At 41.2% G+C, this 23,789-nt stretch overlaps 1 protein-coding gene and 1 long non-coding RNA gene across 2 annotated transcripts in view; one reads left to right on the top strand and one right to left on the bottom strand.

Annotated features, from left to right (window-relative positions):
• Nucleotides 1-23,789, bottom strand: part of Arih1 (ariadne RBR E3 ubiquitin protein ligase 1) — a 62,401-nt gene that overhangs the window by 27,992 nt on the left and 10,620 nt on the right. Inside the window, exons 2-5 of the mRNA XM_048329941.1 lie at nucleotides 17,258-17,325; nucleotides 11,262-11,406; nucleotides 2,049-2,141; nucleotides 1,593-1,648 (exon numbers count right to left, since the gene is read on the bottom strand). Coding sequence (XP_048185898.1) covers nucleotides 1,593-1,648; nucleotides 2,049-2,141; nucleotides 11,262-11,406; nucleotides 17,258-17,325 — 362 coding nt within the window. The remainder of the gene's footprint in view (nucleotides 1-1,592; nucleotides 1,649-2,048; nucleotides 2,142-11,261; nucleotides 11,407-17,257; nucleotides 17,326-23,789) is intronic.
• LOC125338893 overlaps nucleotides 1-23,789 on the top strand; it is a 28,464-nt gene that overhangs the window by 1,760 nt on the left and 2,915 nt on the right. Inside the window, exon 2 of the long non-coding RNA XR_007208375.1 lies at nucleotides 897-900. This is a non-coding gene — a long non-coding RNA (uncharacterized LOC125338893). The remainder of the gene's footprint in view (nucleotides 1-896; nucleotides 901-23,789) is intronic.

Genomic DNA, 23,789 nt, shown 5'->3' with positions numbered 1-23,789 from the left:
ACTCCTAATGGAAGATTTACTGAAAGACAACTCCAGGATAAACACAGAGCTAGCAACAACATTGAATATGTAGCAAATAAATCAAAGTGGACTGAAATAAATGAGAGTGGACCAAATCAGTGAGCTTTATAGATTGTGCTAGTCAAGTCAATTTGTAGCTTTATTGAGAAACTGACTCATTAAAGCATATTGGCCATACTTTCATTTTCATTACATTTCACTTCAGATACACTCTTCTGTACAGACAATTATCTAGGACTAATTACACAAATTGTGGCTTATTCAAGCCCTGAATCTGTTTGTCACTCAAGAATGATGTCAATTAGGTAACTTAAAAGTTATGAAAGGGGTTGGGAATATGGCCTAGTGGCAAGAGTGTTTGCCTCATATACATGAAGCCCTGGGTTCGATTCCTCAGCACCGGAAGTAGTGATGTGGCTCAAGTGGCAGAGTGCTAGCCTTGAGAAAAGAGAAGCCAGGGACAGTGCTCAGGCCCTGAGTCCAAGCCCCAGGACTGGCCAAAAAAAAAAAAAAGTTATGAAAATAAGCACCAACCCAGGAATTAAACAAGTTGGGATTTTATCCCCGGCTTAGGAACTCTACAACTCTACTCCAGGTTTCTTCTTCTTCCTCTCTTTGAAAGAGTGTTTCATAAGACAAGTAGTTAGGAGATAGATTCCATCCAGTAAGTAGCCAGTAGACTACATTCTACTTGTGTAATCCCAGCAACAACTGCACACAGCAAGGTTGCCTGAGCCCAGCAATCTCTGTGTATTGAGGTATACCTCTATGGGAATGTATGCACAATTTTCCTCATGGCTCCAGAGACTCAAGAGTTAAATCTGAGTCTCTTTTCAAAATTGCTTCTTTCTTTTCCTTTTCCGACATGCACTGAGGTCTGTCTACTTATATTCCTCTACTGAATCCTGTACGAATATTCAACACATCTTTCCTTTATTTTTCCTTTTACTTTATTTGTGGTGCAGGGAATCAAACCCAGGGCCTCACTCATCCTAGGCAAGCGGTATACCACTGAGCTATGTACATCCCCAATCTTTCATCAATTTCCCTTATACCGTCCCCCTATCATCATCTGTGGTGAGGGGACTGAATCCAGGGCTTCATACTTGCTTAGCAAATATGCTATCACTTGAGCCACTTACCCAGTTCCTTTAGCTTTACTTATTTTTTTTTTTTTTTGAGATAGGGTCTTGGTAACTTTGCCCAGGCTGACCTTCCACTTATGACACTCCTGCCTCTGCCACCCACGTAACTGGGATTATAGGCATGCATCCACATACCTGATTTTTGTTAACTCAATCTTCCCCTTTCCCACAGGATATCAATGACACACTGACATAGCCTATATTCCAAGTAGACAGTTTAACAAAATCCAGCTATCAAATTTACTAGAACAGTGATTGGGCACTTAACAAAGTCACAATGTGCTTTTGTAGTAGGAAAGAGCGCAGATTACGAAGTCTCTTTCTTCAGATTTTTAAAACTCATGTTCTTTGAGGTACTGAGTGAAAGGCAATATAGTTAACCAACTAGTCAACACTGAACACGCAGAATCTATCAGAAATACTTACATAACTGTGTTGTCATCCACTAAGATATCACAACCATGAGCAGGACATGATATAGTCTGAAAAAGATTGAAATTTAAAGTGTGTCTTTATTCAACATTTATTTACTGAATGCTTCCTACTACCAGGCACTTTGCTAGATTCTGGGATATTCCAAGGTTAGTAGTATCACAACTCTTTACTTGCCACTAAAGAAATACGTTTCTGTGTGCACATGCAGCTATCTCATAATCAGCAAAGTATCTGACAAAATTCTCATCACATGTAGCCAATTTTGACGCCTGCTGCAAACATTTCACCTAGATTTTATTTTAACTGGAATGTCACATTATCAAGCAGAAATAAGCCTGCTATCTGTTATGTACTAATCCAGGAACTTTCATCTGTTGATATTCATGTAAGGGTCTAAGCACTATAGGAAATTCAACAAGAAGTGAAAAATTGAATCATTATCTTTACCTGTCCCATGCCTTCCTCCATTATTTTGGTAGTTAAATATTCACTCCAGCACTGCATACAAAACTTATGTCCACATTCAAGGCCAGTGAAATACTGCAACAACAAAAACAAAAAGCCCATGACTTTAAAAAAGACTTTTTTTTTTGCCAGTCCTGGGCCTTGGACTCAGGGCCTGAGCACTGTCCCTGGCTTCTTTTTGCTCAAGGCTAGCACTCTGCCACTTGAACCACAGCGCCACTTCTGGCTGTTTTCTATATATGTGGTGCTGGGGAATCGAACCCAGGACTTCATGTATAGGAGGCAAGCACTCTTGCCACTAGGCCATATCCCCAGCCCCAAGACATTATTTTTCAAATTAACCATGCTGCCCACCACCAAATGGAAAAAAAAAAAAGGCCACAAATGGAGCTGTAGCTCAAGTAGTAAAACACCAGTCTTGAAAGAAAAATATAAACAGCTCAAGGCTGTGGGTTCAAGGCCAGTACTAGCATTAAAAAAAAAAAATAATTTAGGGGGCTGGGAATATTCCCTAGTGGCAAGAGTGCTTGCCTCTTATACATGAAGCCCTGGGTTCGATTCATCGGTACCACATATATAGAAAAGGACAGAAGTGAGGCTGTGGCTCAAGTGGTAGAGTGCTAGCCTTTAGCAAAAGAAGCACAGGTACAGTGCCCAGGCCCTGAGTTCAAGCCCCAGGACTCCGTGAATACACTAAAAAACACTTTAAAATAATCTAATACGTAAATTACATAATATAATGCAAATACAGGAATTCGCAGAACTATATGCAAGGAATGTAACCAATTTAGAAAATAAAAATTTTATGGCAGATCAAAATGTTTATTCCAAATAGCTGACAGTAATAGAACATTTTACTTTAATCTTAGATTACACATATAATTTCAAGGTATACAAAGCATACTATATTTTGTAAGGAGATAAACTACTTTAATGCTAAAGGGTTTGGAGGGCTACTTTTTTAAGATTCAAATAACAGTGTTAGTTTAAGAATACAATACCACAAATTAGTCTCAACTAATACGCAATACAGGTTCAGAGCTAGAATGCTTTTTACAGAGACAGGCAGTAGTATGGACTGTGCTCCTACTCCTCAAGAAGCTAAACCAAGTCCAGAAGGTTGGGGCTATAGCACCCTACCTGGTGTCGGCACCAAGTATCAGCACAGAGTTATGACTAGAATAACCACTGCACTTCAGCCAGGAAAACATAGCCAAATACTTTTTTTAAAAAGCTCCTACACTATAAGCTTGTTGAAAAAAATAAGCCTCCTGAATCTGTTTCCTCTATCTACAGGAGCTTCCAGAAATACTCTTAATATGCAGACATAGTAAGAAGTCCCCATGCTTGCTTCTGCACCTTGTTCTCCCATCAACAGATTTCTGGTATGGCTTCACATTGACACATTGGGTTACCTCTTTTTTTTGGGGGGGCGGGGGAGTTCATACTGGGGGATGTGACTTGAACCACACCTCCAGCCCAGCTTTTTTCTAGTTAACTCAGCCCCATGGACTGAGTAGTTAGGATTACAGATGTGAGCTACCAGCACTTGACTTGATCTATTTTTAAAGCCTACAGAAAAGTATCCCCACTCATTAAACAGTCCACTATTAATGGACATGTAGACATTTTCCCTACTGTTCTAGCACAATGACTATGTAACTATCTTAGGACAAATGTGTAGTAACTAACCTAACAGGTGCAATCTTACAGATAGTAGGTTTCTCACAAGGGGCGATAGTAATCCATAGAGCTCAAGAGGATGTTGTTACTGATCCCTTGTCAAACAGTGTATCTTTCAATTCCCTTATCTTTGCTAATCTATCAGGTGAAAGCACACTAAGAACTTCATTAGTCTTTTTTTGGTTGGTTGTAGGACTTGAATTCTGGGCCTGAGCACTGTTCTTCAGCTCTTTTGGCTCAAGGTTAGTGCTCTACCACATACAGCCACAGATCCACTTCCAGTTTTCTGGGAGTTAACTGGAGATAAGAGTCTCACATCCTTTCCTGCCTGGGCTGGCTTCAAACCTCGATCCTCAGATCTCAGCCTTGTGAGTAGCTAGGCGTACAAGAGTAGGCCACCAGTAACCACTTATTTCATTAGTCTTGATATAACTTCACTAGTCTTGCTTTATTATAAGTGAAGTTTTAAAGTTCAGGGTAAAAGATTTTCTTTACTTAAGGAGTTAGGAAACTTGCTAACTTTAACAATATTTTCTCCCAGTTTTAATACTGCAGATTCACATTCTTTTGCAATATAGAAGCACTTTATATAAAGTAAAATAGTCTTTCAACTTACAATTCCTTAAGTAACGTTGATACAGGGAGGTAAGTAAGAATCTTTCTATTCCAGGTAGTTATGGAACTAGTCCAATACCACTAACTGAAATGTCTCTCTGGTAATACATTACACCCTCCTCACACATATTTAAATCCTCATGTATGTATGCTACGCCCTTGTCCACTACTTTGCCATTCTTGAATCTACAATTATTAGTCCTTACTCTATTTAACTTAAATAAATAAAAAAAAAAAGACTTTAGGAAATCTATTAACCATCCTAGAGAAATATTCTAAAAGACAAACACACACTGAAATATTTTACAGCTACACATATATAACTGATGTTCAGAAAGATTTAAAGATGTTAACAAACAGCTCCCACACACACACCAGAAATTGTCCATCTCCAAAAATGAAGCTATTTTGCTAATAAAACTCAGTAAATGGGCTGGGAATATGGCCTAGTGGTAAAGTGCTCATCTCGTATACATGAAGCCCTGGGTTCGATTCCTCAGCACCACATATATATAGAAAAAGCCAGAAGTGGCACTGTGGCTCAAGTGGCAGAGTGCTAGCCTTGAGCAAAAAGAAGCCAGGGACAGTGCTCAGGCCCTGAGTCCAAGCCCCAGGACTGGCAAAAAAAAAAAAAAAAAAAAAAACTCAGTAAATAATCTAAGTTAATCTGGAGTTAATCTGGAGTCAACCTGGTGGCTCAAGTCTGTAATCCTTCAGGTGGCTGAGATCTAAGGACAAATATTCCAAGCCAGCCTAGTAATAAACTCACTGAGACTCTCATCTCCAATTAACCACCAAAAAGCTGGAAGTGAAGCTGTGATTCAAATGGTAGAGGCTCTAGTCTGGAGCAAAAAGCTCCAGGACGGCAGGGGGAAGGGGGGAATGAGGGACGAGGTAACAAACAGTACAAGAAATGTATCCAATGCCTAACGTATGAAACTGTAACCTCTCTGTACATCAGTTTGATAATAAAAACTTAAAAAAGAAAAAAAGCTCCAGGACAGAGTCCAAGCCCTGAGTTCAAACTCCAGGACAGGAAAAACAGCATCAAAAGAATAAGGCGGAAGAATCACTTCTACACTTGCTTTAGAAGATAATTCACTGTTTACAGCATGTTTTAGATGACATTAGATATGAATAACAGTCCAAATAAATTTATATAGCAGTGAAAAATTACATGCCTTCTGTGGACATTTTATAAGTGCATTTTATATCGCAATAAATTTTTTCTCTTAAAAAAAAGATTGGGGGGGCGGTGGCAAGAGACAAGGTTAGAAGTTTAGTTTTCAAGCGGTATTCTCAGCTCACCAAGATTCCACAGGGGTATTGAGGGCACAAGGTGGAAATGGGACTGTCTTTATCTGCTTAGTTCATTCTATTCTTGGAAAATACAGATTACATGGGGCTGGGAATGTGGCTTAGTGGTAGAGTGCTTGCCTAGTATGCAAAAAGCCCTGGGTTCAATTTTCAGCACCACATAAACAGAAAAGGACAGAAGTGGCACTGTGGCTCAAGAGGTAGAGTAGCAGCCTTGAGCAAAAAGGAGCCAAGAACAGTGCTCAGGCCCTCAGTCCAAGCCCCAGGACTGGAAAATAGAGATTATACATTTCATAACAGTGAACTATTATACACATACAATTATTTCCTAATGGAATGATGAATATATATATATATATATATATATATATATTTTTTTTTTTTTTGGCCAGTCCTGGGCCTTGGACTCAGGGCCTGAGCACTGTCCCTGGCTTCTTTTTGCTCAAGGCTAGCACTCTGCCACTTGAGCCACAGCGCCACTTCTGGCGCTTTTCTATATATGTGGTGCTGGGGAATCGAACCCTGGGCTTCATGTATAGGAGGCAAGCACTCTTGCCACTAGGCCATATTCCCAGCCCCTATAAGTACATTTTTATGCTGCTTCAAAATAAGTAACTGTGATAGGGATTAAGAAACTCCAAACTGGGCGCTGGTGGCTCATCCTAACAACTCGGGAGGCTAAAAAATCTGAAGATCATGGTTCAATCACAGTCCAAGCAGGAAAGGCCTTGAGACTCTTATCTCTAACCAAAAACAGAAAACCCAAAATGGAGCTGTGGCTCAAAGTGGTAGAGTGATAGCCTTGAGCAAAAAGAGCTCAGGGACAGTGCCCAGGCGCCAAAGTCAAGCCCCATGACCCGCCCCCCACACACACACACCCTACCTGAATTAGTTCCAATACAGGTAGTTGTACTTTAATTGCTTCCTCTCCCCACTTCAAGTTAGTCTCAAACTAAACTACTGAATGTGAACAAGTCAGTGACTCTTTTGCCCATGCAGTCTGGTTTCTTGTTCTACCAGACTACTTAAGATAACCTTCGGGGCTGGGAATGTGGCCTAGTGGTAAAGTGCTCCTATACATGGGTTCGATTCCTCATCACCACATATATAGAAAAAACTGGAGGGCTGGGGATATGGCCTAGTGGCAAGAGTGCCAGCCTCGGATACACGAGGCCCTAGGTTCGATTCCCCAGCACCACATATATAGAAAACCGCCAGAAGCGGTGCTGTGGCTCAAGCGCAGAGTGCTAGCCTTGAGCAAAAAGAAGCCAGGGACAGTGCTCAGGCCCTGAGTCCACGCCCCAGGACTGGCAACAAAAACAAAACAAATAAAGATAACCTTCCAAAGACATTAGTACTTCTATTCTCTTCTGGCTGGCTTCAGTATGGCTATTACTTTCCTGATCACCTAACCACATCCTCAGGTTGGTTTAGATGCCAATTACTAAGGAAGACCTGCCATATCAAAAGCTAAATTAAATATCTCTTCTGGTTTAGGTCTGGTTTAAGATCCATGCGTGTGCCCACACCCCACCCCACCCCCACCATCTGTCTGCAATCCATGATGATGGTAGAGATATTATAGAAACTCTGGAGGTAGGGACTAGTTAAAGGAAGGTTAAGTCACTGGGGTTGTACCACTAAGGGGATACAAAATCCTGCTTCCCCCCCCTTTATGTATGTGCTTTGCACCCACCCTTGGCTAACACCCACCCTTGGCTACTATGAGTTAAGCAATGATGCTGGTCTAGAGACAAACCCAAAGCAATGAGTCCAAGTGACCCAAAATAAGTCCTTCCATCGTCATAAACGGACTCAGAGCTCTCATCACAGCAAATGATATATAAGGACCAAGCGTATCCCTCCAACAGATTCCTACAGCATCATATCCTGTGCCTTCCTAAAGCACTTAATTATTCTCCCAATGTCTTTCTACTTATCTTCCCAGATAACCTGTAAGTTATTTGGAAGCCAGAGATTATATATTTTTGGTTCTATTTTTGGTCTAAAACAGAACAGTGCCCATCACTAAGTTCTCCATCATCAGTTACAAGTACAGAGTGAAAACTACACACTGTAAATCTTCACTCCTGATTTTCAACTCTAGTTTAAAACTACTTAGCAGTATATCAAGGGCACTGGGAATGGCTATAGTAGCAGCCTGCTTCAGAATCAGTTAAGGGTACAATGAAAGAGAAATAAATATACTGAAGCAGAAGAAAACAATGCCAAGGAACTCTGATAAAATCTAGGACAAGCTAGGCAATCCTAGCTACTCAGGAGGCTGAGATCTGAAGATCACAGTTTAAAGCCAGCTAAAGCAGAAAAGTCCAATTAACCACAGAAAGCCAGAAGTGGAATTCTGGCCCAAGAGGTAGAGCATTAGTCTTGAGCACAAAAGCCAAGCTCAATACTTCAAGCCCCAGGACTGGCAAAAAAAAAAACAAATCTAGGACAAATTATGTGGATCTCAGTACTAGCTCACAGAAACATTTATAAACTATAAGAACTATATATATGAACTGGCAAATAAAAACTGTTAAAGTTTAATGTTGTCAAAATCTAACTTCATATATTTTAACTGTAGTACTCAAATTAGGATAATAATTTTTGAGGAGAAAGAATGCTACAGTTCTCAGGCTGGAAGAGATTTAAAAGGGTATCTTAGTCAACTCATTTGAAAGAAAGAGGAACACCAGGTAAGAGTGAATGATTTACCTACTTAACAGTACATGATAGGATGGGAATATGGCCTAGTGGTAGAATACTTGCCCCATATACATGAAGCCCTGGGTTCAATTCCTCAGCACCACATATATAGAACAGGCCAGTAGAGGCGCTGTGGCTCAAGTGGTAGAGTGCTAGCCTTGAGCAAAAAGAAGCCAGGGACAGTGCTCAGGCCCTGAATTCAAACCCCACCCAGGGCTGGCCAAAAAAAGGAAAAAGAAAAAGTACATGATGATGTAGTATTTCATAAAGAGCTACAATTGGAACTTCAGAATTCAGAAATTCAGCTCTATACTTCTACTAAACTAACTCACTGATCATTGTTACTTCTTTAAAACTGTTGGTTTTCAACTGCTTTTCTAATAGGTTATATACTTGAACAAATTAGTTCTGATCAATAGCGTCTTTAGGCATATTCATTGAAAACCCTTTGATAGGCTAACCTACATAAATATAATACTGGTGAGAAAAAGCTGGCAGACAATCACTGTTGGAGCTGCTCACATATTAAGGCGGAGAATAAAACAAGTAGTTACAATTACTGAATTATAGAACTTACTATATATTAAGAATATTATTGGGGCTGGGGATATAGCCTAGTGGCAAGAGTGCCTGCCTCGGATACACGAGGCCCTAGGTTCGATTCCCCAGCACCACATATACAGAAAACGGCCAGAAGCGGCGCTGTGGCTCAAGTGGCAGAGTGCTAGCCTTGAGCAGGAAGAAGCCAGGGACAGTACTCAGGCCCTGAGTCCAAGGCCCAGGACTGGCCAAAAAAAAAAAGAATATTATTAATTCTTAAGTATATTAAGAATATAATATTAGGGGCTGGGGATATAGCCTAGTGGCAAGAGTGCCTGCCTCGGATACACGAGGCCCTAGGTTCGATTCCCCAGCACCACATATACAGAAAACGGCCAGAAGCGGCGCTGTGGCTCAAGTGGCAGAGTGCTAGCCTTGAGCGGGAAGAAGCCAGGGACAGGGGCTGGGGATATAGCCTAGTGGCAAGAGTGCCTGCCTCGGATACACGAGGCCCTAGGTTCGATTCCCCAGCACCACATATACAGAAAACGGCCAGAAGCGGCGCTGTGGCTCAAGTGGCAGAGTGCTAGCCTTGAGCGGGAAGAAGCCAGGGACAGTGCTCAGGCCCTGAGTCCAAGGCCCAGGACTGGCCAAAAAAAAAAAAAAAAAAAAAAAAAAGAAGCCAGGGACAGTGCTCAGGCCCTGAGTCCAAGGCCCAGGACTGGCCAAAAAAAAAAGAATATAATATTAATAAAATATACTAAGAGGAGCTGGGAGTATGGCCTAGTGTCAAGAAAACTTGCCTCATACACATGAAGCCCTGGGTTCGATTCCTTAGCACTGAGGTGCCAGACTTTGAAGTCAGGCCCCACCACGTGAACCCCATTTTAGAATCGAACCCTGAGCCAATCAGATTTGTACCTGTGTTCTAATCTTGCTTGCACAGCTGATTGTTGTAACCTTGTTCTTTGCCTTTATAAGCCCTGTGTAATCACAGCTCGGGGCTTCCTCCTAACCTCCGCTGTGTCGGTGGGTAGGACGAGGCCCGAGTTGGCAGCTCGTTAAATAAAGCCTTGCCTTGCTTTTGCATTTCGGAGTGTCTGAATCTCGGTGGTCTTCTTGGGGGTGGTCTTGCAACTTGGCACAACAGCACCATATATAAAGAAAACGGCCAGATGTGGCACTGTGGCTCAAATTGGCAGAGTGCTAGCCTTGAGCAAAAAGAAGCCAAGGACAGTGCTCAGGACCTGAGTTCAGCTCCAGGGCTGGCCAAAAAAAAAACTACTAAGAAGTAATGCTTAGATATTGAAGCAACTTAGAAACTGAATTACATATAACATTCTTTACCATTATGTCACAACGCAATTTTCCTAGAGTTACTAATAAAGTTCCGCATTCATAGGAAAATTGTTTATCTAAACCTAAAACTTCTTTACTGAACTGTACAAGGTAAATCATCTTAAAATTTGAAAAGACAATACATGAAGTTAAAAGAAACATGTGTCATTGGTCTACTGTCTTCTAACCCTATCAACACTTGGATATCATCAGTGTGTAAGTCAAAAATCTCATGAAGAATTCTGAAAGTGCCTTAACAAATAATATGAAAAACAGGGCTTATTATAAGATTTTGGATCCTTTGAAAAATGGTTTACACAAATCTTTCCATGGTGGTAAAGCAAATTCCATAAAGCCCGAGTTGCATTGTTATGCCCAAGTCACGAGAAGACCACCAAGAAGACCACCGAGAGCCAGACGTTCCGAAATGCAAAAGCAAGGCTTTATTCAAGCGGGCCACAGCTTGGGCCTCGTCCTACACTCCGACGTAGCGGAGGTTGTTAGGAGGAAGCCCTGAGCTGCGATTTCATAGAGCTTATAAAGGCAAAAAACAAAGTTACAGCCATCAGGTGTTCAAGCAAGATTAGGACATGGGTACAAATCTGATTGGCTCAGGGCTCGAGGCATTCCGGGGGCCCTTAGAATTAAGCATTCCCAGACGGTTAGAGGTCTTGACCAGCTGAGCCCTAATAAGCTTGTCCTGTCCTGGGTTTGCTCACAGGGCCTGCTTATCTCAGGTTCGCGTGGTAAAGTGGGGCCTGACTTCAAAATGGCTTTAGTCTGGCTCTTCAGCATAATGACAACAGAAAAGCTTTTCAAACAAACAACTAGGAATGGGAATGGTAAAGGGAGCCAAGGTATTATCTTTTGTTGTCCTTATCGGTAGTATATGGAACTGCTCCTAGATGCTCCCAGATTTCCTGTTTAAATACTGAAAGGTGATTTACCCTTTGAAATACGGTCAGTGCTAGCCTTAAACTACCAGATACTCACCGAGTTAGGGTAGTTCAAGTAGCAGATCTGACAAGGCATATCCTGTGCTGATGACCTTGTATTCATCTGGCGTGTTCGAGACTTTTTACTTGGATTAATTACGTGACACTCAGCAAAGAGCTTCTCCAGGTTTCCATCAAAGTACCTGCATTATTTAAACAGAAAGGATGAGAGCCCAGTAACAGCAAGTCAGAGCTCTCCAAACTGATTTTCTATAAGGAAAAGCAATATCATAACCTTTTGTTCAAAGGATAGGAGAGAGGTCTGGCTACAAATTGTAGCAAATAGAGGTCTTGAAAGGGCATGTGCATTTTGCTGCTTCTGATTTTTAGTATCTTATTTATCTTTGTTACCGAATAAGGACTCTGGGAATTTAAATGATTAGCATTTTACCAGTGCCGCACTAAAATGTCAAGGTGAAAACTACGATTGTTGAGTTACCTGTGAGGAGTAGTAGAATCTAAAAGATGTCTAGACTACTTTATACAAATAAATTCATTTTATTAATAATTTTAGTTAAATTAGGCTGGGTTTTTTGGGGGAGGGGTGATTTGTGCTGGTACTGAAACAAACTCAGGGCCTGAGCACTATCCCTTCACTTTCCACTTAAAGCTGGCTCTCTACCAATTGAGCCACTGCTCCACTTCCAGTATTTCTTTTATTTTCTTTCCTGCCTAGGCTGCCTACAAATCTCAATTCTTAAAGCTCAACCTCCTTAGTATCTAGGATTACAGGTATGAGCCACCACACCTGACAAGTTAAATCAGCTTAAATTTATTATAGCTCTAGCTGGGCACTCGTTGCTCACACCTGTAATCCTAGCTACTCAGAAGGTTAAGGATCCCAGTTCAACCCCAACCCGGGCAGGAATGGCCTTGAGCGTCTTTATTTCCAATTAACCACCAGAAAACCGTAAATGGCACTGTGGCTTAAAGAAGTACAGCAGTAGCCTAGAACAAAAGAGCTCAGGGACAAGACCCAGGCCCTGAGTTTAAGCCCTACAACTGGGATGGATGGATGGATGGATGGATGGATGGATGGATGGACAGACAGATAAGCAATCTTAGTAAACCAATTACAAAGCATACCTTATCACAAAATCGTTTTTAAAATGTAATGATTACATGTATCATTCTATATAAGAATTTCTTCACATTTTTTGAAATGCTTTATACCCACTTTTCATAAATACGTACCTAAACCAGCACACACATTCATATTCCCAACTATTAAGAGGATACACCAGAATAGCTTGAGCCCAGGAGGGCTCAAGGTCAGCCTGAGAATTATGGGAAGACTCTGTGCCAATAGCAAGAATTTATCATTTTAACAAAAAGCCTAAACTCAGTGTGGTGTTTGGCCTTAAAATAGTATTCATGTCTTCTATCTTATGTTATTTATCACTCAGTAGAAACATGTGATATAGTATTATTAAACATTACCTTCCTATTTTATGAGTGTACTACTGTCTGTATTTTAAAGAATTTATATGTAAAGCAAATTAAAGTTAATACAATCATAAAGCCTAGACCAGAAAAAATAAATACGTACCTAAATATACAAAAGTAGTTCAGTGTCTCTAGCATATCAAGTGTAGTATTAACAGTTTTAACTAAATTTCAAACTTCTTCACAGAAAATGGCAATACTCAACACAATGTTTCCCACTGATCCAGAGGAAATGTGGCCTTCTGAAAACAGCTTAGCATTCTAAAGAGAACCTTCAATCTCTAAGTCAGTGCAACAGCTAAAATATCAATATACAATCTACCAAATTACTCTTTAGCTTTACCAAAGTTTCAGTGACAATATTTTTTATTTTTTTACGTGCAGGAGATTCACAACTAAAAAAGTAATAATCAGCACTCAAAAGATTCTGATGTGTCTGTCTTGGGGCTTGAACTTAGGGACTTGGCACTGTCCCTGAGCTTTTTTTTTGCTCAAGGATAGTGTTCTGTCAGTTGAACCACAACTTTACTTCCAGCTTTTTTGGTGGTTAATTGGAGATAAGATAGTCATGACTTTCCTTCCCCTGGCTGGCTTTGAACAGTTATCCTCAGATCTCAGCCTCCTAAGTAGCTAAGATTACAGGTGTGAGCCTACAGGACCCAGCTGATTTTCAGTACTTTAAATGAAGGACTACTGAGAAGCAGTCACAATTAAAGTGCTAAAAGCAATCCTTGACACCAGTGTCTTCTCTAAAAATTATTACTTTAATAATCCCTTGGCTATTTTAACCTACTTCTTTTAATTGTTAAATCCTATGGACAAGTAAGAAATGGATCAAATTTATAAAAAGGAAAACCACATAAGGATAAAAAGAAAATATAAATATAGCAACAGAGCAGGTAGCAGAAAATATAGGACTCCCCGTTAGTGCTGTTTGAATTTTTATTTTTTCAGTCCTGGAGCTTGAACTCAGGGCCTTATCATTGTCCCTGGCTTTTTTTGCTCAAGGCTAGGACTCTACCATTTGAGCCAAAGTGCCACTCACTTCCAGCATTTTCCGTGCATGTTGTGATGGGGAATCAAACCCAGGGCTTCATGTATATGCAAGGCAAGCACTCTACCACTAGGTCATATTCCCAGCTCCCCACAGAACCTATTTTTAAAGAGCAGTTGGAGGTTCATAGCAAAAATGAGCAGAGGTATAGTGTTCCCACATACTACCATCTACTACCAAGCACATCATCCCCCACCTAGCCTCAGTAAACATACACTGATATATTAGCACTAAATGGCCAGTTTATATCTGTTTCACACTTGTATATTCCATGCCTTGGGGAAATGGATACATTCATCACTCACCCTTGAACCACCAGAGTGTTTTTGCTGCTCTAAACCCATTACACACCCTATTCTCCCCTCCAGTTTCTTCCAGATTCCAGCATCCACCCACAGACCCTCTCACTGTCTCTAGTTTTGCTTCTGCAGAATATCCTATGGTTGGAATCATACAGCTTCTTTCACTTAGTATAGTAAGTATTTCAGGTTCCTCGGTACTTTCTCATAGCCTGATAGCTCATTTCTTTTATAGCATGGAATGATACTACAGTTCTGGATGTACCACACTTTATTCTACTCAGGCACCTACATAAGGATGTTTTGGCTGGTTCCAAACTTTGACCAAGAATAATTAAAGTACCTATGAATACCAACGTATAGGTTTTTGTCTAGATGTGAAGTTTTCCATTTATTTGGGTAAACACCAAGGAGCAAGTCTTCCAAATCTAGGGTAAGAGCATTTCACTTTGCAGTAAATGCCCACCATCTTCCAAAGTGGCAACATTACTATGTATTCCCACCTACATGGAATCATGTTTCTACTGCTCTGTATCCTCTACTGTTTGTAGTGCTGTCACTTTTTGCAGTTCTAATAGGAGTACAATCACCTCACTTTTCATCTCCATTGCTCTTATGACATTAGACATGGGACATCTTTTTATATACTTATTTGCCATGTGGATATTTTTTTGATGAAGTGTCTGTTAAAGCCTTTTGCTTTTTTTTTGGCCAGTCCTGGGGCTTAAACTCAGGGCCTGAGCACAGCCCCTGAGTTTCTTTTTGCTCAAGCTAGCACTCTACCACCACTTGAGCCACAGCACCACTTCTGGCTTTTTCTGTTTATATGGTGCTGAGGAATCAAAAACCCAGGGCTTCATCATGCTAGGCAAGCACTCTACCACTAAGCCACATTTCCAGCCCCCTTTTGCTCTTCTTTATCATTTTTTTTTCTGCCAAAGTTCACTACGTAAGCCCAGGATGCATCCAACTCTCTATACTTCTGCCTTAATCTCACAGGTGTTAGTTAATATAAGCTGTGTTCCATTGTCCAGTTGCACCGTTTTATGTAACTGGTTGGTTGTTGTTGAGTCTCAAGCAATCTTTTTTTTTATCAGTAGTGGGGCTTCAACTTTGGGCCTGAGTCCTGTCCCTGAGCTCTTCAGCTCAAGGCTAGGGCTCTACTACTTGAGCCTCAGCACCACTTCCAGTTTTCTGGTGGTTAATTGGAGATAAGAGTCTCACAGATTTTCCTGCCGGACTGGCTTTGAACCATAACCCTCAGATGCCAGCCTCCTGAGTAGCTAGGATTACAGACTATCAGGAGGATAAAATCCAATAGTGTCTAACAGTGCTCAGTAATGGACAGTTGTGTTACTATATTAAATTATGACTGGGATGCAAGATGTGTGAAGTAGTTTAATATTCCTGGTAGAATGTCTGATTTACACTGCACTCTGAGTTTACAAATCAAATGGAGAAAAACAAAAAGAGCCAAGCACCAGTAGCCTACACCTGTAATCCTAGCTACTCAGGAGGTTAAGGTCTGAGGAACCCACTTCAAAGCCAGCCCAGGCAGGAAAGTCCGTGAGACTCTTATTTCCAATTAACCACCAGAAAACTGGAAGTGGTGCTGTTGCTCAAGTGGTAGAGTGCTAACCTTGAGCTGAAGAGTTCAGGAACAGCGGCCAGGCCCAGAGTTCAAGCCCTATGACCAACCACCAAAAAAAAAAAAGTAAATACAAAATTTTTATCCTATCACCATATCAAGCACCCTGGTTTTCTAATCTAAAAATAGAACAGATTAAGAAGGGCATTCCTAGTAAAATCAGTTTTCACTCTCAATGAATTTTTCTCTTTTAAATCTAGAAAGATTTTCAGAGACAAAAATATCTGAAATGTCTAACATAATAGATTTCTGCCCACAAACTAACCAGTCCACATAGCTTGTTTGATAGCCAACAAATTCTAAGTAACTGTCAACTTTTGTTGAAATATGGACTTAACAATTTATGATTGGGGGCTGGGAATGTGGCTTAGTGGAATAGTGACTGCCTAGCATGCATGAAGCCCTGCGTTCCAGTCCTCAGCACCCCATAAACAGAACAAGGCGGAAGGGGCACTATGGCTAAGAGATAGAGTGCTAGCCTTGAGCAAAAAGCCAGGGACAGTGCTCAGGCCCTGAGTTCAAGCCCCAGGACTGGCAAAAAATAATAATAATTTATGAATTGGGACGAACACAGTGCCATATGCCTGCTAAGCAGCTGCTCTATACTGTGCCACAATGCCAATCCTGAACACGAAATCTTTTCTAAGTTACAAATGGGGAAGCTCTTGTGTATGCCCTCCAAAATGTACCTAGTGGTTTTTAATACCTTTCTTTTCTTTGTGTGTGTGTGTGTGTGTGTGTGTGTGTGTGTGTGTGTGTGTGTGTCAGTCCTGGGACTTGGACTTGGACTGGCACTGTTCCTGGCTTCTTTTTGCTTAAGGATAGCACTCTACCATTCGAGCCACTTTCAGCTCTTTCTATTTATGTGGTACTAAGGAATGGAACCTAGGGCTTCATGCATGCAAGGCAAGCACTCTACCACTAAGCCACACTCCCAGTCCCATACCTATCTTTTTTATTTTTATTATTCTTATTTTGCTAAGTGCTTTTTTCTGCAGTACTGAGGATTGAACAAAAGGTCTATTGAATGCTAGGCAAACACTCTGCCATATACCCCTATTTCCAGCTCTTGATGTTCAAGAGGCTACATGTGGAATTGAAGCAAAGCCCTTGTTACCTCCAAAATAAGAAAAATTAATCCTAAATTCTCTAATACAAAGTTCACAGTCAAATTCAAAGATGAAAATTACAAGAATAATTTCTTATTATTACTTCATATTAGTTTTTTCATATAGTGGTATATTACCAATATCTTGTTTCTTTTTTTTTTTTTTTTTGCCAGTCCTGGGCCTTCGACTCGGGCTGAGCACTGTCCCTGGCTTCCTTTTGCTCAAGGCTAGCACTCTGCCACTTGAGCCACAGCGCCACTTCTGGCCATTTTCTGTATATGTGGTGCTGGGGAATCGAACCCAGGGCTTCATGTATATGAGGCGATCACTCTTGCCACTAGGCCATATCCCCAGCCCCAATTTCTTTGTTTCTTCTAAATTCAGTTCAACAGATTTCCTGTTACTTCTAGATACAAAGCTGACAATACAGTTCCTTACCTTTCCATTAGCTTCTCTTTATCCCAATTGAAGTGGCTAAGGAGTATTCTTGTGATAGTTGCTGGATTCTAAAGGAGGGGGGAAAAAAAGTCATTTTTAGGTAGTTGTATTTCACTAACCTTTCCCCCACCCAATGAGACAATGTCTAGTTATTATGCCCAGGTTTCAAACTCACTTCTCTTAGGATTGCCAGTGTGTGCCACTCAGCTTTTTTTTTTTTAAACTGACATTGAAAGAATCTAAAGCAGGGCATCAGTGGCTCATACCTGTAATCCTCACTATTTAGGAGACTGAGATTTCAGGATCACAGTTCAAAGGCAGCCCAGGACTCTTTTTTTTTTTTTTTGGCCAGTCCTGGGCCTTGGACTCAGGGCCTGAGCACTGTCCCTGGCTTCTTCTTGCTCAAGGCTAGCACTCTGCCACTTGAGCCATAGTGCCACTTCTGGCCTTTTCTACACATGTGGTGCTGAGGAATCGAACCCAGGGCTTCATGTATACAAGGAAAGCATTCTTGCCATTAGGCCATATATATTCCCAGCCCCCCCCCCCCAGACTCATCTCCAATTAATCACCAGAAAAGCCAGAAGTGAAGCTGTGGTTCAAGTGGTAGAATCCTAGCCTTGAGCACAAAAGCTCAGGGATAGTACCCAGGCCCTGAGTTCAAGACAAGGACTGGTGCACACACACATACAAATACATTGAATTTAATTTTCCACAATATACCACATCCAAATATCCTGTCCTATTGTTGTATCTGTGGACATGATGTTTAAGAGCATGCAGGGAGGTTGGGGTAGGTTTATGCTGAGAGCAGAACCCAGAGCCTTGCACATGCTAGGCAGGTACTGTGTATGTACTCTTGTGTCCCACACAGAACCCTCCATATCAGGATACTTTTTTATTCCCTTAAAGTTTTAATTTTAATAAAGACTATTTTAAGCTTTTTTTTTTTTTTTGGCCAGTCCTGGGGCTTGAACTCAGGGCCTGAGCACTGTCCCTGGCTTCCTTTTTGCTCAAGGCTAGCACTCTGCCACTTGAGCCACAGCGCCTCTTCTGGCTGTTTTCTAGATATGTGGTGCTGGAGAATCGAACCCAGGGCTTCATGTATACAAGGCAAGCTCTCTTGCCACTAGGCCATATTCCCAGCCCTCAAGACTATTTTAAAACAGCATGTCATACTATGACACTATGCCAGATATTTACAGGATTCAAAATCAGCCAACAAGAAGTTAAATGCCTACTATTATTAAATCAGGCACTAGATCAAGCATGGTGTTACACACCTAAATCCCTGCATTCAAGAGGCAAAGAACCATCAATTTGAGGCCAACCTGGGCTACATAGTAAGATTCTGTCTTAAAAATAATTTTTTTAAAAGCTAGCACTAATTAAAATTTGTTGCAATTAAAACTTTTAGCAGGGGCAAGCACTAGTGGCTCATGCCTATAATCCTAGCTACCTATTAGGCTGGGATCTGAGGATCACTGTTCAAAGCCAGTCCAGGCAGGAGAATCTGTGAGATTCTAATCTCCACCTAGCCACCAGAAAACTGGAAGTAGTACTGTGGCTCAAAGTGGTAGAGCACCAGCCTTGAGCAAAAGAGCTCAGGGACAGTATCCAGGCCCAACTTCAAGCCCCAAACAACAACAAATTAACAGGCTGCCACACTGATGCACTAAATATAATCAAGACAATTTCAGACCCAATGTATAGAATAGTTTAAACAAATCCAAAGCATTCTAAATAATATAAAACTTCTCAAACACTTTATCTAAAACGACAAAGAACTATGCCATGTAATAATATGCATGCAGCCTTTGTACTCTTAGGGTGCTCTTCCAATGAGGGTGGTGTCTCATTTCTAGAAGAAAAAGCTAGCAAAACTATAAAACTAAACCAAAGTTTGGTTTTTTCCTATCACTCACTGGTGCCCAAAATATCTCCATTTTGTATAAAACCAGTGAGGTAACTATTTCCAGCACCTGGCTTTGCACCCATGTTTTAAAAAAATGAACTTTATACAAAATTAAAAATAGAGAATGACTAAATACAATCTAACTATAAAACTTACAGGAGAGGGCTGGGAATGTGGCTTAGCAGTAGAGTGCTTGCTTGCCTAGCATGAATGAAGCCCTGGGATTGATTCCTCAACACCACATAAAGCAGAAAAGGCCAGAGGAGGCACTGTGGCTCAAGTGGCAGAGTGCTAGCCTTTAGCAAAAGGAAGCCAGGGACAGTACTCGGGCCTTGAGTTCAACCCCCAGGACTGGCAAAAAAAAACAAACACAACAACTTATAGAAGAAATGTTTTGTGGCCTTAAGGTGGTTTATCAGTTCACGTAAATACAAACCAAAACCACAGCCGAGGTTCCAACATCAAAGGCTCTTAGCTACAATAACTACTGAGTGCTGGCTACCCGCTCAAAACTACAACAATCAGAATGAGCAGTTGTGGACAACCCAAGCTCAGAGCTGTTGTCACCTATAGGGAGATACTCAAGTCAACTCATAATTCCCATCCCAACAGAGAAAATAATCCTCAGCTGGATGGTGACATGCACTCAGATCCACTGACTGGCTAGAGACTAGGGGGAGCAAGGGAGGTGGCTACAAACCATGCAAGAGGCAACCTGCGCTAGGGACCAGGGGAGCACTTTGGTCATCTGATTTCAGGTACTTATCAACAGAATTGTAGATTCTAAATTGTAGGCCCTACTATATGTAACATGAAATATAAATTTAAATTATTTCTGAGTTATAAAAGTACCCTGGGGGGGCTGGGGATATAGCCTAGTGGCAAGAGTGCCTGCCTCGGATACACGAGGCCCTAGGTTCGATTCCCCAGCACCACATATACAGAAAACGGCCAGAAGCGGCGCTGTGGCTCAAGAGGCAGAGTGCTAGCCTTGAGCGGGAAGAAGCCAGGGACAGTGCTCAGGCCCTGAGTCCAAGGCCCAGGACTGGCCAAAAAAAAAAAGTACCCTGGGCTGGGGGGTGGTGACTCATGCCTATAATCCTACTACTCAGGAGGCTAAGCTCTGAGGATCAAAGTTCCAGGCTAGCCAGGGCAGGAAAGTTGTCTGTGAAACTCTTATCTCCAATGAATCACCAGAAAAGTGGAAGTGGCTCTGTAGCTCCATGTGTAGAGAGCTAGCCTTGACTAAGAGTTCAGGGACAGTGCCCAGTCCCCACAACTGACAAGATAAAATTACCCTGCCCTGGAGTACCTATAGTACTTTAAAAAGAGCAATGAGCAGGGTGCCAGCTCGTTGTATCCTATCTACTCAGGAGGGCTGAGATCTGAGGATCTTGACTCAAAGCCAGCTGGTCCTGAGACTCCTATTTCCAATTAATCACCAAGAAAGCCAGAAGTAGAGCTGTGGCTCAAGTGGCAGAGCACCAGCCTTGAGCAGAAAAGCTCAGGGACAGCACCCCAGTACACACACACAAAGAGAGAGAAGAAAAAAAGAGGGGGAAGAGAAAGTTTCATATTTATCAAGTCTCACAATCAAATATGAAAAAGAATTAGGGCCAGGTATGAATGATGAAAGCAGAAGTAGAAGGATCAGTCTGAGGTTGATCCAGTCAAAGCTCAAAGACCCTTCTTGAAAAACAAAAACCAAAGAAAACCAAAAAGACTGGCAGTGTGGCCCAAACGGTAAGAGTGCTTACCTAGCAAGCAGACTGACTTCAAACCCAATACAACAAAAACAACCATGAAACAAACAACAACAACAAAAACTAGCTTAAGATTTCCAGTTTGGGGGGCTTGCTTCTGCAGCACTGGGGACAGAATCATGAACGATGGAGAAGCACACTACTACTGAGCTAAACCCCTACCCCTAACCTAAGTTCTTAAAACTTATCTGCAATTTAGACTTTGCAATTCAATATAGCAATGCTTTCCTATTTTACTATTGTTTTTTAAGCTGCAGCAGTAGGAACCAGTAATTGCTATCAGGTAAACATTACAACTATTTAAATAGAAACACTATGGCTGAAGTTGTAGCTTCATGGGAAACTGCTTGCCTAGCATGCATAAGACCTTGGGCTTGTTTCCCCAGGAGTGTAAGAAACAAAACCATAATTAAGCAATTAAAAAGAAAATATCTTTATATTGGCTATGTTAGCTAAAGAGTTATCTTTACTTTCAGGCTTACTTTCTGGAAGACCTTCCAGCAATCGGAATATATTAACATGTGAATACACACACATACCAATAGATCTGTCCTTCCTGCTTCTCCTCCCAGGGTTTATGGTATAGGATCTTTGTTATCATAACTTCCTAAAATCCATTGTCACAAACGAAGCTAATACTATTAATAACCACCATTTATTTAAGCACCTTTTATTAGCATTTCAAAGAAATGTCATTTTTACTGTGTTGTTTAACTAGTAAGCATCCACCTCTTAAAGAATAGGACTGTAAGTATAACCTAGTGGTACTCCTTATACTAGCTGTATACATTTGATCCTCCAAAAAAATAAAAAATAAAATTGTATCCCTTACAAATATTTCAAATTTGTCATGTCAGAACAGGCTTTCCCATAAAGACAGAAAAAACAGTATGCTTCAAATAAGGAAGTACTTGCTGCCAGTAGTGCGCGCACACACACACAAGTATGTATGTTTAGTAGACCTGTAATGACTTGTCTTTGGAATGATTCTGTCCTACCTTTGCTGCTGCAGCCCGCCTGTCCTTTGCATCACTGAATTCATACTTCTGGAAGTACCCAATATGCACTGTAACAGACAGATGGACAGATCAATGGGCCACAGCGGCAAAGGCCAGAGAGACAGACTTGATAAAAATTAAAATCAAGGTATATATAAAGGGGTGGGGATAAAACAAGAAAATACATCTATCTATACTCTATATTAAAATACCTGAACTTGGTGGTGGTTATCTGCAGCACTTCTATGCCCATACCCAAATAAAACTACTCTTTAGTATTTATTATTCCTTTTTACAAATATAGTAAAACAGTACAATTACAACAGGCAAAATGAATTCATCCATGTTTACAATACCACTGATAGTTAACAGATACTGTGGGGGGCTGGGAAGATGGCCTAGTGGCAAGAGCGCTCACCTCGTATACATGAAGCCCTGGGTTCGATTCCTCAGCACCACATATATAGAAAAAGCCAGAAGTGGCGCTGTGGCTCAAGTGGCAGAGTGCTAGCCTTGAGCAAAAAGAAGCCAGGGACGGTGCTCAGGCCCTGAGTCCAAGGCCCAGGACTGGCAAAAACAAAAAAAAACAGATACTGTGGGCACTTTTATAACCCTGCCACACAGGTTTGGTTTTGGTTGTTTTTTCACCCAACTAGAGGTTGCTCTTCCATGCACAATTAATTTTAGACATTCTACCACCGTGAAAGAAAACCCTGTACTTAGGCCCCCAATCTGACAAGTGAGAACAGCAAGCAGGTCTGTTTTACTGAGGGAATGGAGTTAACTAAACGCTGCTTAAAGCTTCAACTACTCTGCTCATTTTTACAAATGAAGCAATAACCAGTAAAGCAAAATACAAAGCCTGCAGATGACAAAAGCAAAACTAACATTGAAAAAAAGCTACATGATACCAAAAGCTAAAAACACCAAGATATTTCAATGCTGATATAACTCCTACTATGACAAATGCCTTCCTTTATTCTATACTCTTCCAGCCTTGCTAACCTCACAGCTTCTCCTCATATCACTCTTAACAAACTAAACAAAGCTCTCCCAGATTCCTAATCTCAGGGCTCTCTTTTATTCTGAATTTCCAGCACAGTGGTCCTTGTAAACACTAACTCCACATTAAGCTAAAAGTGTAAAATTGTTTCACATAACAGAGGGGTAAGTTCATCTCAACAGCAATACCCTACAATCTTTCAAATACTGACCAGCAAGGCTGGGACTGTGGCATAACGGCAGAATGCTTACCTAGCATGCATGAAGCCCTGGGTTCAATTTCTCAGCACTACATAAACAGAAAAGGCCAGAAGTGGTGCTGTGGCTCAAGTGATGGTAGAATGCTAGCCTTGATTAAAAAAACAGCAGCAGCAGCTCAGGGACAATACTCAGGCCTTGAGTTCAAGCCCCGGGACTGGCAAAAAAGAAAAAAACTGACCAGCAGCCACCCAGCAAGGCTCCTAGCCACTCTACTTCCAATCACTTCAATAATATTTAGTTCACTATTCATTCAACAAACCAAGCTAGACACTAATAGCTAGTAGCTTCCACTTTAGTACATTCTATTACTCCTCCTCCTTGATCTGTCTAGTACTACTACTCATTTTCAAAGACCAGCTTCCAACTCTAATTTTCTTTCATCTTTGACGTTTTCTAACTTTGTTGTTGTTGTTTGCCAGTCCTGGGGCTTAAACCCTGGGCCATGGGGCTTGAACTCTCTGAGCTCTTTAGCTCAAGAATAGCACTCAACACTTGAGCCATAGCGCCACTTCTGGTCTTCTGGTGTTTAACTGGAGATAGGTCTCACAGACTTTCCTGCACCTCCTTCACCCGCCAGCTTTGAACTGCGATCC

The sequence above is a fragment of the Perognathus longimembris genome, chromosome 20 (assembly GCF_023159225.1).
Source record: "Perognathus longimembris pacificus isolate PPM17 chromosome 20, ASM2315922v1, whole genome shotgun sequence".
Taxonomy (NCBI): Eukaryota; Metazoa; Chordata; class Mammalia; order Rodentia; family Heteromyidae; genus Perognathus; species Perognathus longimembris.
The sequence above is the reverse complement of the archived record's forward strand: the minus strand, read 5'-3'. Positions and strand labels throughout refer to the sequence as shown.